The 13,568-nt window shown below is 45.4% G+C and overlaps 1 protein-coding gene across 1 annotated transcript in view; it reads left to right on the forward strand.

Annotated features, from left to right (window-relative positions):
* Positions 1-1,400: 1,400 nt before the first annotated feature.
* Positions 1,401-13,568, forward strand: part of PAPPA (pregnancy-associated plasma protein A, pappalysin 1) — a gene marked incomplete at its 5' end in the record, with an annotated part of 150,187 nt that continues 138,019 nt past the window's right edge. The window contains one exon of the mRNA XM_009864832.1: positions 1,401-2,469. Within this exon, the coding sequence (XP_009863134.1) occupies positions 1,401-2,469 (1,069 nt within the window). The remainder of the gene's footprint in view (positions 2,470-13,568) is intronic.

Raw genomic sequence — 13,568 nt, forward strand, 5'->3', positions numbered from 1 at the left:
GGAAACAGGAAAAGGGGGAGCTCAGAGTCCCTAGCAAAATACCAGCATGCAGAAAAAAGGCTTGTTTAAATTTTTTTAACTTTCCCATCAGAAGACCTTTTTTTTTTTTTTACCGGGGCAGGAGAGGGGAAGAGTGTGAGGAGAGTGGGGAAGGTGGGTGCTGGGAGAGGGGAGGAAAAATACAGTGAATGCTCCGGTAACCTTTGCTCTGTTGATACTAGACAAGACTGCACTGCTAATGAGTGATTGTTAACAGATGGCTGTTGAGCAACTTACTCAGAAGCAGAAGATGTTATTTGGTTGTAGTGTTGGGAGGCTGAGGATGCAGGGGTGAGGTAAGGGGATATTTAGTCTTTTCATGAAGATTGAACTGTCAGAGATTTATGATTTTCTTTTAGGCTTTTGGAAGTGGAGGCTTGGAGGAAGGATTGTTTTCTGTGTGCTGATAGCAGAAAGGATGTTTGGTGCTGAAGGCTTTAACAATTATCTCTTCACTTGAGGGGTGTCCCTGCAGCCCTTCGTCTTCGAGAACTGAAAGATGAAAATGTATACCTTTACCTTGCCAAATCTTGTGTCTGTAACTGAGGAGGAGTGGGCTCTTCCCTCCAGCTGGAGCTGTCAGGAGACTGGCTGAGATAGCTCTAGGTGTGGATCCACGCTTGGTCTAGGAGAGAAGCCACTGGTGTACAGTCCCACCGAACTGTTAGTGAGTGGTGTGTGAGGGGGCAGGAACCTTCCTGAGCATGTGTGTCCACCTGTGCGTGTTCCGTGCCCTGTCCAGGTGTGCTATATACCTTCTTCGGCACATCCAGCATGCCAGTGTAAGCTATTCCCTCACTGCTTTGTGTTGGGTATGAATCTGCAGGCAGCCTGAACACGTCCCATTTGCTCTGTAGCAATTGGGTGCTTGAACCTATCAAGATTATTGCAGCTGCTTCATGTTTCTCAAACTGTGCGGTATGTAGATTTTATACTTATTTCTCCTCTGGACCTTATTAGATACAGGGGTCAGGGGCATGAGTGAGATCAGCAAGGATTGTTTCTCAAGACTGTTCTTATTTTCAACCAATTATGTGTAGCTTGAGTGAAGGTAGAACCAAATGCACAGTACAATGTTTTGCTGATAGGAATTTGCAGAAGAGTTTTGGTCTTTGGTCAGGAAAGGGGAATCCCATCTGTACATGCCACTGACAAATGTTGACCTTCAATAGCAAGTCTTAAAATGACCGCCCACAATCACATACGAGATGATTTAATGTCTTTCTTATATGCTAACTTTCTAACGTGTGTTGGTGAGTGTGTGTATATACATCTAGAGAGATATATGTATGCAATTTAAAGGCTGATTTCTTCATTCTGTCATCCTTATTTGTTCATATTTCTTTTTTGGGGACGCATAGGACTATATGACAAATGTTCTTACACGTCCCGTGACCGAGGATGGGTCCTGGGGATTAACACCGTCAGTGACCAGGGGAATAGAGACCCTCGCTATTTCTTCTCTCTGAAGACGGACCGTGCTCGCAAAGTAACCACCATTGCGGCGCATCGCAGCTACCTCCCCAACCAGTGGGTGCATCTGGCTGCCACGTACGATGGGCACCTGATGAAACTCTATGTGAATGGTGCGCAGGTGGCCACGAGTGGAGAGCAAGTGGGCAGCATCTTCAGTCTTCTGACCTTGAAGTGCAAGGTGCTCATGGTTGGAGGAAATGCCCTGAACCAGAACTATCGGGGTTACGTAGAGCACTTCAGCCTCTGGAGGACAGCCCGGTCTCAGAAGGAGATCTTGTTGGACATGGGCCAGGCAATTCACAGACAAGACACGTCTCTACCTCAGCTAGTTCTTCAAGACAGTTTACTGAATGTGAAAAACACCTGGTCTCCCATGAAGGATGGCAGCAGTCCCCAGAGCAAGTTCAGCTATCATCATGGCTATTTGCTGGATACCAGCCTAGACCCTCCTCTCTGCGGACAGACGGTCTGTGACAACACGAACGTCATTGCCAGCTACAACAAGCTCCCCAGCTTCCGCCGCAACAAAGTCGTTCGCTACCGTGTGGTAAATCTCTATGACGACAAGCACCAGAACCCCACGGTCAGCCGTCAGCAGATTGAGTTCCAGCATCAGCATTTAAACGAGGCTTTCAGGCGCTACAACATCACCTGGGAGCTGGAGGTGCTGGAGGTGAAGAACTCTTCCCTTCGCCACCGACTCATCTTGGCCAACTGTGATATCAGCAAGATCGGAGACGAGAACTGTGACCCGGAGTGCAACCACACCTTGACTGGCTACGACGGCGGAGACTGCCGACACGTACGCCACACGCTCTTCAACAAGAAGAAGCAGAATGGTGTGTGTGACATGGATTGTAATTACGAGAGGTACAACTTTGATGGTGGGGAGTGCTGTAACCCAGAGATAACAGAAGTCACCAAGACGTGCTTTGACCCATATTCTCCTTACAGGTAGGCAATTTCTTAAACGAGCTTTTTATGATCATATTGGATGATGGGATATCTGTTCAGCTGTTGATCAGCCTGCTGGCTGTTGAACCCTTGTGTTGTTGCTGTGGGCTTTGAAGTTTGTAATTAATTTATTTTTTTCTTAGTATTTGGCTTGCATTATAGTTATCCAAAGGCAGCCTCAGTAATGGTCTTGCCGTTGAGTTGGTATTCTCCATCTAGGCTAAAGAAAGTTTAAAAGTTTTAAAAGTGCTAAAGACTGAAGCGCCCAACTTCAGGAGAGCCATTAGATGTTGGTTGTGAGCAGTGTATTGTAGCATCACACAATCGAACCACAGACTCTCAGGGGTGTGGATTGAACGTCACAGAAAGTGTTTGGAGAGGAAAGAGCCTCTCAGGCATGGAGCAAAATGTGAATACTCTTAGGTAGTCTTCAATTCTATGGGACTTTGTTGAAGGTAGGTAGGTTACTCTATATTCTGAATGCTATGAGTGCAGCTTTCTGTAAGCACTGCTGTGAGGGGCAGCTGAGTCTGGGGGGGTATGAGGAGGGAGGTGGGTACCAGGGTCCTGGCAGTGCCGCTGCACGCATTGGGTTGGGAACTGAACTCTTCTGCACCCTTTTTTATATATATGAAGGTGGGGGTAATGCCACTTCATTGCAAGTGACAGGGCAACTTTCTGAAGGTGGGTTCGAGTTTATGCAATCCTGAGATCCTCAGCTGAAGGCTTCCTTGTGTCGTAGTTTGAAGAGGGGCATCCCTGAATAACGTGCATCAGCTGAGTGCCTCAGACCTTCTATTGCTGCAATTTGCTTTTGGTCATCTTCAGATAAGAGTTAGTGTGTTTAAGTGAAAAAGTGTTTCCTGCGAATAAATCAGAAATATAAACACGCAGAAGGTGAAGGTTAAAGATTAAATTCTGTTGTCTGTATCCCATGTGACAGTTTTTTTAGGGCGATTCATGGAGTCATGGGGAAAAGCCTCTGGATGGTTTGAACACCCTGTGTCATCAACACTAAAATTCAGGTTAAGAAGGAAAGTAGGAGCTGTTTGAGAGTCCCCTCCTTTATAGCAGTTCAGGCTGTGTTTGTAAATTCCATCATAGAGAGAAGCTTTTAAACAACATTATCAGCTGTACTGGAGCTTTAAATACACATAATTAAGCTGCAAAGAAAAGCTTCTTTTCCAGTTGTTTGTTTGTTTTTAAACTCCAGTGAGGTGTTTTTTTAAAAAAGGAATTGTAGCTCAGCTTGACTTCAGTCAGTTACCAGAGAAAAAAGCTCAAATGAGGAAATATTTTAAATACTAATGATTGAAAATACCGAAAGGAAAAATAACAGTCTTTTAATACTGTTGAACTGGAGAAGAACACAACTAAGCAAAAATCAAAGGCATAATGCAAATTGAATTGTTTTAACACCATAGTTCTGAGAACTTGAGGTGTTAGTTATAGCAGCTATGTCAATTTTTAGAAAAAAATACATTATTTTTAATTTGATAGTACTCTTACCACTTTTTCTGTGACCAGCATAATACCCATACAAAATGAAACAAGAAAAGCCTTGTGAATTTTAGCTGACAAATTTAAGACTATGCCTTAATGTTGTTCTGACATACAGAGACATTTCTATTTCTGATGAAGTCCTTTTGCTGCACAGATTGTACTTGCACAAGCCTGAGAAAAAAAATTAGCTCCAAAATCTGAAGTTACCTTAGCACAGCATAGGTGCTTTGCATACCAGTTGTATGTTCCTTTTTGGAGACGACTGCCTCGGTGAACCTCTCTGGAGGGTTTGCATTTCATGGCATTGAGCTCACAGATCTTCCACACGTTCGTTTTGGCTTGAGAAGCGCCTCCTCCTGACTGATGCACTGGAGTCAGTGGTCCTATTCCACAGGATCCATAGATCCTCCAAAGGTTATTTTTTTTTGCAACAGATTTAATTTATTTGTATTTGAGCATTGTCAATGAAACCGTTAAAGGCTCCATCTCTCTGGAACCTTTATGTGGTGGCTGAGGGGCTCAGGCTAAGCTCATGCCCACCACTCTGATGGAGGTTTGCGCTCAGTGTGGCGAAATAGAGCAGTTGGGTCTGTGGACTTAGCAGTGATGTTTGTAAGGCTGTACACTGCTTTGAGTATCTGAGCTAAAAATACAGGTTTAGGGCAGTGGCTTTGGCAGCAAAGCCTTCATTGACTGAAAGGGTGAAGATTCAAACCCTGTGTTTGGCTTTAGTATTGCCCTCAGCATCATCCCCTCAGAGAGATTGCCATGCCAATTAGTGACTCAGTCAAAATCTGTGACTCAGTTGGCACCATCTGAGCCCATTTTGCATCACCAGCCCCTCTTGTCATCACTTTCATTGGCAAAGAGTCCTCGGTCCCCTCTAGTGCAGTCCTTGTACCACATCAGTGAAGACTTCTCCACAGCCACTGAGCTCACATCTAATTCCAGGTATTTCTTCTGCCAAAGTTCAGTCTAACAATAGCAGAAGAAAGAGAAAAGAGACATCAATCTGGTGAGGAAGGCAGGGGGGAAGATTAAATGGTACCAATAAAAAGTTTCCTGAGCATTGTGCTGTAGAAACTCTTCACAGTCTTCCTTGGTGCTGGGGGGGCCTTCAGGCACTGATGGGGTTTGTTCCTTCTACACCCTTTCTGTCAGCAGTTGTAGCCAGCTGTTCACCATGCAGAGTTTATTCCTGAAATGCTCTTGTCCTTTGGAACAACCCAAAAAGTGCTAGTGCTAGGTTAACGCTGTCATAAACACATCTTCAGTGCTTCTTCATCCCCCAAAGAAGATGTATCCATTTCCAGCCACTTTCCTTCTCCAGCCTGTCTCAGTCCCAGTCCGTCAAGTCCTGGGACGAAGTTGCTGTGAGTCTTGTTAGAAACAGCTCTGGATGCTTCCTGACTAAGCACAACTGCAGATGTGACATGGACCTGCTGGAGCGTGTCCAGAGAAGGGCCACGAGGATGCTCAGAGGGCTGGAGCGCCTCTCCGATGAAGACAGACTGAGGGAGTTGGGGCTGTTCAGTCTGCAGAAAAGAAGGCTCCGAGGAGACCTTATAGTGGCTTCCAATATCTCCAGGGGGCTACAAGAAAGCTGCTGAGGGACTTTTTAGGATGTCGGGCAGTGGTAGGACTAGGGGGAATGGATTGAAGCCAGAGATGGGTCGGTTCAGATGGGACGTGAGGAAGAAGTTCTTCCCCATGAGGGTGTTGAGACCCTGGCCCAGGTTGCCCAGAGAGGGGGTGGCAGCCCCATCCCTGGGAGTTTTTAAGGCCAGGCTGGATGGGGCTCTGGGCAGCCTGATCTAGTGGGGGATGTCCCTGCCCATGGCAGGGGCTTGGAACTAGATGAGCTTTAAGGTCCCTTCCAACCCTGACAATTCTATGACTCTATGACTGGAATGATTTCAAGGCACCTCTGATCTGCGTTATAAGTTTCTTGTGATCCTTCTGGCACCGGGGACAAAGCGCTCAGGCACTTTGTTGGTGTCCTTCAGTGACTGTGGTGGTGCAACTATGGTGACTTCAGAGCTGATACCAGCGGTACGACAGGAGGTTGGGTTTCGCTTGTTTGCACTTTTTGTTTGTTTTTTACAATCTCTCTGGCACCTCTCAAAAAAGTATTGTCCTCCAAAGAGCTGAGTTTCTGTGCTATAGTCAGGTAGGGGGGATGTTGGTGCACAGAGGTTTAAGTACAGTGATGTGTCTGTAACGTAGTTTGCCAGAGGGACGGTTCAGAGGGGCGGTGGTGGTGGGTGGGGACTCTGCTCTCAGAGCTGCTCAGCAGAAGTGCTGTAAACATTGTGATACCAACTACATCATCTTCCCTCCTTTTTTCAGTAGCCTCCAGGGAAGAAAACAAAGGACTGGTTATCGTTAGCCACACAACAGGCTTGATCCAATAATATCTGCCTCACTTCTTTTTATTTATTTCATGAGAGTGGGACAAACTGTATTGAGTCCCAGCACAAGATTTGCAAATTTTGTTTGGCTTTTTTTTATTTCTGCAATTCTGGGAAGTTAGAACATGCTAAGATCATACAGTCTGGCCTCGTACAAAGGGAGGGAGCAAGGATAAACCCACTTGCCAGAAAGACACATTCCTTGTGTTGTTCGGGATATTGCTGGTTACAAAATAGAGAAGACTTATAGCTTATGACACCTACCATGGCCCCTTTTTAGAAAACTTGAAACAAACAACAGGGGATCGTAGGAAATCATGCCTTGTAAGTGCCATTTGATGTGGCAAATTCTTGCACCATACTATGGTTAACTGAGCTGTTCCTTTTATGTAATATTGGGCTTGCACATCAGGCTTCACCACAGGATCGCATGGACAGATAAGTAAGCATTCCCCTTGATGCCTTCTTGGGAAAACGCTGACGAAATTCCTGAAGCAGTAAAAGCTACTGGACTCTCTTCAAACACCCTCAATGCATACGATCAGCTGAGTACTTGCTGGAAATCCCCTCAGAATAACTGACCCCGAGGACCGGCTTGCTCAACATCCACATGTGTGCCCTAAGGGCTCCTGCAGCCCTTCTGCTGTGCCTGAGCAAGGGGCAGGGCTGAGCTGTACGAGCTCCAGAGTCTATTTTCAGCACCTGCCTGCAGGCTCGGGGTGACACCGAACCAAAGAGCTGGAGTCCGGGGCTCTCCTGATCCTCCCCTTTTCTGCAACCTTTCCCATCGCTTTTACCGCGTGGTTCAACAAAGATTGGGGTTTGGTCACGTAAGCTTGCTCGAAGTGAAGGGCATCGGCACATTCCGGTAAGCCGGAGTCTGACTACACTTTTGAACAATTTGTAGAAGTTTCCATGGTGGTTTTGAACAGCGATGGGGATGGCAGAGCCTTGTCTGAAGAGCACGCCGTGCTGTGCCACGTGGCCAGCAGGAGGAGGAGGAGGTGGCTGGGTCAGCCCCGAGAGGGTGGCTGAGCTGCAGCTGCCCTTCAGGGCTCCTCCGTGGAGTTTCTAATCAGATCAACCTCTTGTCTCTTTTTCTTCCACTGGAAGTCTTTTCCTGAGGCTTCCTTGCAAAATATGGTCACCTTCCACTGGAGGAGGGAGGCATACTTAATGCCCTTTTCGAGGAGCTAGGAGAGTTGTAAGAAATACTGCTTGATTCCAAATAAAGGACTAATTTCCACCTAATCCAAAAAGAACAGAAGAAATTCATCAAAGCTCCTCAGTTCAGAAAGCTTGAGAACTTAATCCCCTGCCTCGAAGAGACCATTGTGCAGCTCTTGACATTAAGGATTCCTGCATTCACACAGGTATCAGACAGACATATAAGCAAATATCTGAGTTTTTGTCTAGGGATTCAGCGTTAAATGTCTAGTTCTTTAATTAGCAGCCCCAAGGCTGTTTAGAAGCTGGAGAGGTAACACTCTCAAGGACGGAGCTGCTGTATCTTGGTAGTTGTCACCCAAAAGCCAAGTCCCAACAGGAAATCCTCAGTTCTCTCTGTTTATTCTGTCCTCTATTCCAGATGTCAGGGATGTTAATCGGCCGGGAGGAGTTGCATCTGTTCCCATGCTAGCAACTGACATTTATAAGTCTAGTATTGAATTCTGATATAGACAGGACTTCAGTACTAAAGAAACTATTTCTATGTATACAATTGTGCACCCTAGAAACAGTAGGAGTTTGCTCAATTTAGCTTGACCCACAGTCATCTTTTCCAATAGTTTTTTTTCAAGAAACATTTTTTCCCCAAGACTCGTAGGACTCATGGTTTCTTTCATGGACGTTATCCATTATGTAAAAAGATCACTGTCTGGTCAAACTGCAGGACGCTTGGAATGAAGACAGCCTATGAAATCTATGGAGGAAACTATCAGAGATCATTAGGAATCCTTGTGGGAGACAATAGATTAAAGTATTAATATACTTTCCAGAGCTAATGCAGACCCATTTGGCTCTGGCTCTGGAGCCCAGCGTGGAAGGTTTGCAAGAGCAGAGCGTGCAGGTCGGCAAGGACTGTATTTGCCCCTCTCTGCTCTGCAGCTCAGCATCCTCCAGGACCGGCTGCCCCGCGGACGCTCTCCAGCAACCCCTTACCAGCTCTGTGCTGGCGGAGCTCATCCCTTCCCACCTTCTGAAAGGCAGCAGTGCATGTAAGCTGTTTTATTCTCTTTGCTGATCAATTCAAATTACAGTGCCTCACACACAGGCCCACAGTTTGATCACGTCCAGCATGCCTCTTTCAAGTGCGGTGGGGCTTTGCATTAATCACCCTGGTTTTCTCCCCTATCAGGAGTGGGTGTGAGGTGCCCTTTGCGGTTTTAATTAGCGGCAGCTGAAACCTTCTGTAAGTTCAGGAGGTTGCACCTTTCACACAGAGAAAGATGCAAAGCACAGGCTATTTCTGCAGCAAGCTTAACCATGTACAATACTTAGGTTTGCAGTTCTCATTCTATCTTTCAGACTTCCTTTCTGATAGAGGTCCGGTTCTTGCAAGCAATAGCTGCCTCTTGGGGAAATACAGAGCAGCCCCCTCCACCTCCATTTACAGCATCCACGAGCACAATGCATTTGACTTTACCTCTCACGTGGATTGCTGAACTTGGGCAAACAGTACTTCAGTTGTTTGGTTTGTTTTGTTTTTTTCCTAACGATCCCTTTACTATTGCTGCCGGTGGAAATGCGCAGAAATCTTTCTGAAGAGATGATGCTGACTTGCGCCGTGTCCTAGGGGAGTTTGCTCTGTGCAGCCGCGCTTCAAACCCTCGGCATTACCGGTGTCTTCACATAGTGGGTTCGCAGGGTTCAGAGAAAAGGGTGAGAAGGAAGAGGTGAATTTTCTTTATATAGTCTCAGCTGAAAACGTCGATGTGAGCAGAGGCATAAATACTGACCCAGCAGCTCTGCCTTTCCCCACTATCCGTGAACCTAATGCCGGGGGAGAAAGCCAACCCAAAAGTGTGATTACTCAGAAAACAGCAGTTTCTGCAAGTGGTTTATATTTTTGGATAGAAAAATACCTTTACGTCACAGAGGTCTTGCCTGTGGCCTCACTAGATGTGATGGAAAGACTGTGAAGAGAGATGCAAGTTCTGAACAGAAGAAACAGCTGATAGTGTGCCAGTACTATGATCTTCTTGATGTAGCTGGGAGAGCTGGAGTTTACAAGTAAGGCAGGTTTCAGCAGCAAGGGAGCTGTCTTTACTTAAGCCAATTAAGAGTGTTAGGAAAAAAAAAGATAACTAACACAAAGAAGGGCTTATGAGCTTGAAAACTTATCCTTTCCCGCCCCTAAATTAATCAGTTGATCTGATAAAAACCAATATAAATAAGATTTCACTCAAGAAATCATTGATTGTGTTTTTTTTTTCTTTAGTCTCTGTATTTTAATTTGTTGGCCTGTGTTTTTTTTTTTCTTTAGTCTCTGTATTTTAATTTGTTGGCCTGTTGGGGGTTTTCATAGGTGTGATAAGTGTGTCAAGAGATTTTGGTATGTCAATATGTTTGAATTCGATAGCTGGAACAGAGTGAGGAGGGGATTAACTAAATGGAAAGGCGATGGAAAAGAGGAAGGTCTTGGAAAAGATTGAAGGAGAAAGGATGCAGAGATAGATCTGTAGACAACATGTAGACACTCATGTAGACAACAGCATGAAGCACAATCTGTGTCTATTTGCTCTCGTTTGAACTTCTTTGGCAGCAGTTCCTGGTGTTTTAAGTCTCTGTCTGCCTCCTCCCTATGCTGTCTTCTCTCTGGGAAAGAGGGCAGGTCAGCCCTTCAGCACAGACTCTCACCTCTGCCCAGCTTGGGGCTAGGGAAAACCCAAGAAGTGGATGTCTTGGTTTATCTTCTCTTCACTGCAGCAAGAAGAATTATTTTCCCTCAAACAGCCCAGGATCAGGACAGGGTGGAGCTGTCCCATCCCTTTTGCACAGGTCCGCTGCTGAGATAAGCTGTGCAGAGGGATTGGTGAGGCCGGTTTCCAAGTATGTGTGATGTCTTCTCCACGTGTCAAGACACTGTTGGAATGGTCATACAGTCCTAAAACTTACTCTGTGTGCATGGTTGAGAAGGTTGAAGAGTGTGCGTGATCAGAGGGGCTTCAGGCCAATGCTGGTAGTAATCTCCTTAGAGCTATGGGGAAATGCAATGATGCAGAGTCTCAACGACAGATCTTTTAGAATTACTGACATACGTTGGAACCACTTCAATATTTGTAACCTGTTCACAAAAGCTGTGTTGTGAAAAAGCATGATGCTAATAACCATAGTCATTTTTCATCCATTAGAGCCAGGTTCATTGAGAAGTAGGATGAATATATCCCCACGTCACAACAAGGTAGAGAGTTTAGACCAGGAATACAAACCACTACTGTCAAAATCAATTCTGGGTTTGCTTGGCTGCAGCCCTGGCTGAAGCAGAGTTACAGGACTCGCACACAGTGGAGGAAGATGAGGAACACATGCTCTGTTGGGGTAAATGAAATCGTGTCCTTCAGTTTTGTTCTGAGTAGATTTGCGATTTTCGAGTTTCTCAGGGTGATCAGCTGAAACTACCTAGTTTGCACATAATTTCGGTGCTCCAAATTGATATGAATTTGCAAGAAAGGGTTCTCGGGTTTGTTAATAATGGCTGGGTGGCTACACCGTTGGAGTGCTTGTTCTCAGCTTCCAAAAGCATCAGGGTTGAGCTGCACAGAGGAGACTTCTTTGAGTACTTAAACGTTAGGGGTATGAAACTCTAATAAACCTCCAAAAAGCCAGGAAATTTGGAGCGAAGGCTGAAACTCCATACCTAGTGCACCCTACTGGGTCTTTGTATTTCAGAACACGTTCTGTTTGTTCATTCGCTGAAATATCTCCAGTATGGAGCTCTTTGGGGTGGAGTTTCACCTTTAACTCTAAATTTCCTGGCACATGTGAGTTTGAAGTACACACTTAACTTTTCCCCAGTGCTGTTTTTCATTTTTAATTTCCTTTTTCTTTTAAAGGAGGGACCCTGATAGAGGGACCCCTGCTAAAAAGGGACCCCACTGAAACCAAGATTAGAGTTTTTGACCTAATTTGATCTTTCTGAAATTCTTCAGGAGAACTAGCTTCAACAATTTTTTTTTCTACTGTTGTTTTTAAGACTCTTGTGGCCAATCAGCCCCAGTGAAAAAGATCGATAAAATCTGCACCCTGCAGACCAATTATTTTAGAAGGTACCCAGATGTTTCAGTGGTATATAACAAACCTTGGAAACGTAAAACATCTCATGTAAATTCTAGTTAAAGATCAGGTCATGGCTGTTGGTATATGTTAGCTGTTTGCTGTGAATGCATTATTTTTGTTAATTCAGTAATTGCACAGGCGGCCCATGTTTGCTCTTGACATTTGTTAGGTTACATCAGGGAGGGTAAAATAGTGGAAACAGCAGTGGTTTGAAATGACAGCAGTGGCAATTACCTGCAATGCTTTTAAAAATAATTTTGGCCCCAGATGTTGAAAAGATGTGTCATCACTGATTTGTGTGAGGGCAGCTTCAGCAGGGTTGAATTACAAGGCTTTGGAGAATAAAATTCTTCCTGCTGCCTCAAAATGCATCTTCTGAGCTTTACAGTCAGGAGATAATATGGAATAAATTTGCCATATCCTTGTTGCACCAATAAATTGAGGACTTCAGTGAGAAGCTGTGGTAGTTTGTTTCCCCAGCACAAGACTCTGTTGGATTTTTGAGTCATTCCTATCATCTTTGTGAGGAGATCTTAGCAAAATGTCCCTGGGCGAATCTGAAAAGTGCTGAAGTTGTGTGGTGGTGGCCACGTGAGTGCTGGCAGCCTCGGAGCAGGTGTGCTGTGAGTCCGAACCTCGTTTCCAGAGGACTCGAGGCTCCCGTACTCGTTCCCTCCTCACCCTTGAGGTGGCTGTGCCACAGTACGCTTCGCATGGCCGTTCCTGAAACTCAGCAGCTCCTAAGGATTTTCAGGAACACTAGTCCATGCAAATGAAAATTCCAAGTGGCATCTGGGGAGTATTCCCGGTGCCTGGAGCACCAGGCAGCGCCTCCGTGGTGAGACTGGTACCCTGCAGTACCGAGAGGATGAGGAATTCCCTGTATCCTCTGCTAAGCTGAATATTTCTCATTCTGACGTGTAAAAGCACTTTGTCACTTTACTGGGAGACACTGTGCCTCTCCTTTCACCCTTTCCAGCATGGCCCCATCAACATCCTTGCGTTGTATTTCCAGCCTTGACTTTGTAATACAGATCACAGCTGGTTGGTTTGAATTTCCCCTGAGTTACCCAGGATGCTGCTGAAAGCACAGGAAGAGCAGAAATGCTTTAATCAGTTAAATCAATCAAACACACCAAAAAAAAAAAAAAGTAGACTAGACCTTAAAATTTACCCTGCGACCTTTGATACTCTCTGTGATGACGTCTTTGTCCTATTTCTTTAAATGCAAGATTTCATTGGGACTTGGCAGAAGGGTGGAGCGAGGAAGACACGGGAGGGGAGGTTGCCAAGTTAAAAAAAGGCAAAAGAAAATGTCAGTGAGAAAATGGAAATACCCTGATGTTTCTCCAGCCTCTCTCTCCCTCTGTGGCAGGGAAGGGGCTCCTTTTCCGTTAGCTCGGCTGTGGCCTTATTTAATCAGTTTGCTCTGACATGGAGCCAAGAAAGGGCTTTGCTGTGTGATGCCGGGTCCTGCGTGTGCTCAGGCATCCACAGCTGTTCCCTAGCAAGGGCTGGCTTTTGACTACTGAAGTATTTTTTTATAGCCACAGAGGGCAACTATTAATAGATGAGACTTACCCAAACACAGAGCTACGCAGCGTGGTGTGGAGGGGAAGAGGGAAACCTGGGTGATTTATGCCAGGAAAATTCCATGTCAAAATTATACTGAAAGACACAGTGAAAATGAATATGCCAAGAAGGGGATTTAATCTGGTTCTCGGGCCACACCAGCATTTCTCCTCCGTTGAGGATCTGCCCCGTCGCATGAAGTGTGTTGCTGAATTATTTCTTCAGCATTAAATAGCACAAATTCTACAAAGGATAAGACACACAGACACAAAATACCAGCTTTTCTGCAATGTGATTAGACTGGGAAAGAAATACCAAAAGGAAGTGGAGGCATTC

Source organism: Apaloderma vittatum, unplaced genomic scaffold (assembly GCF_000703405.1).
Source record: "Apaloderma vittatum isolate BGI_N311 unplaced genomic scaffold, ASM70340v1 scaffold2312, whole genome shotgun sequence".
NCBI lineage: Eukaryota > Metazoa > Chordata > Aves > Trogoniformes > Trogonidae > Apaloderma > Apaloderma vittatum.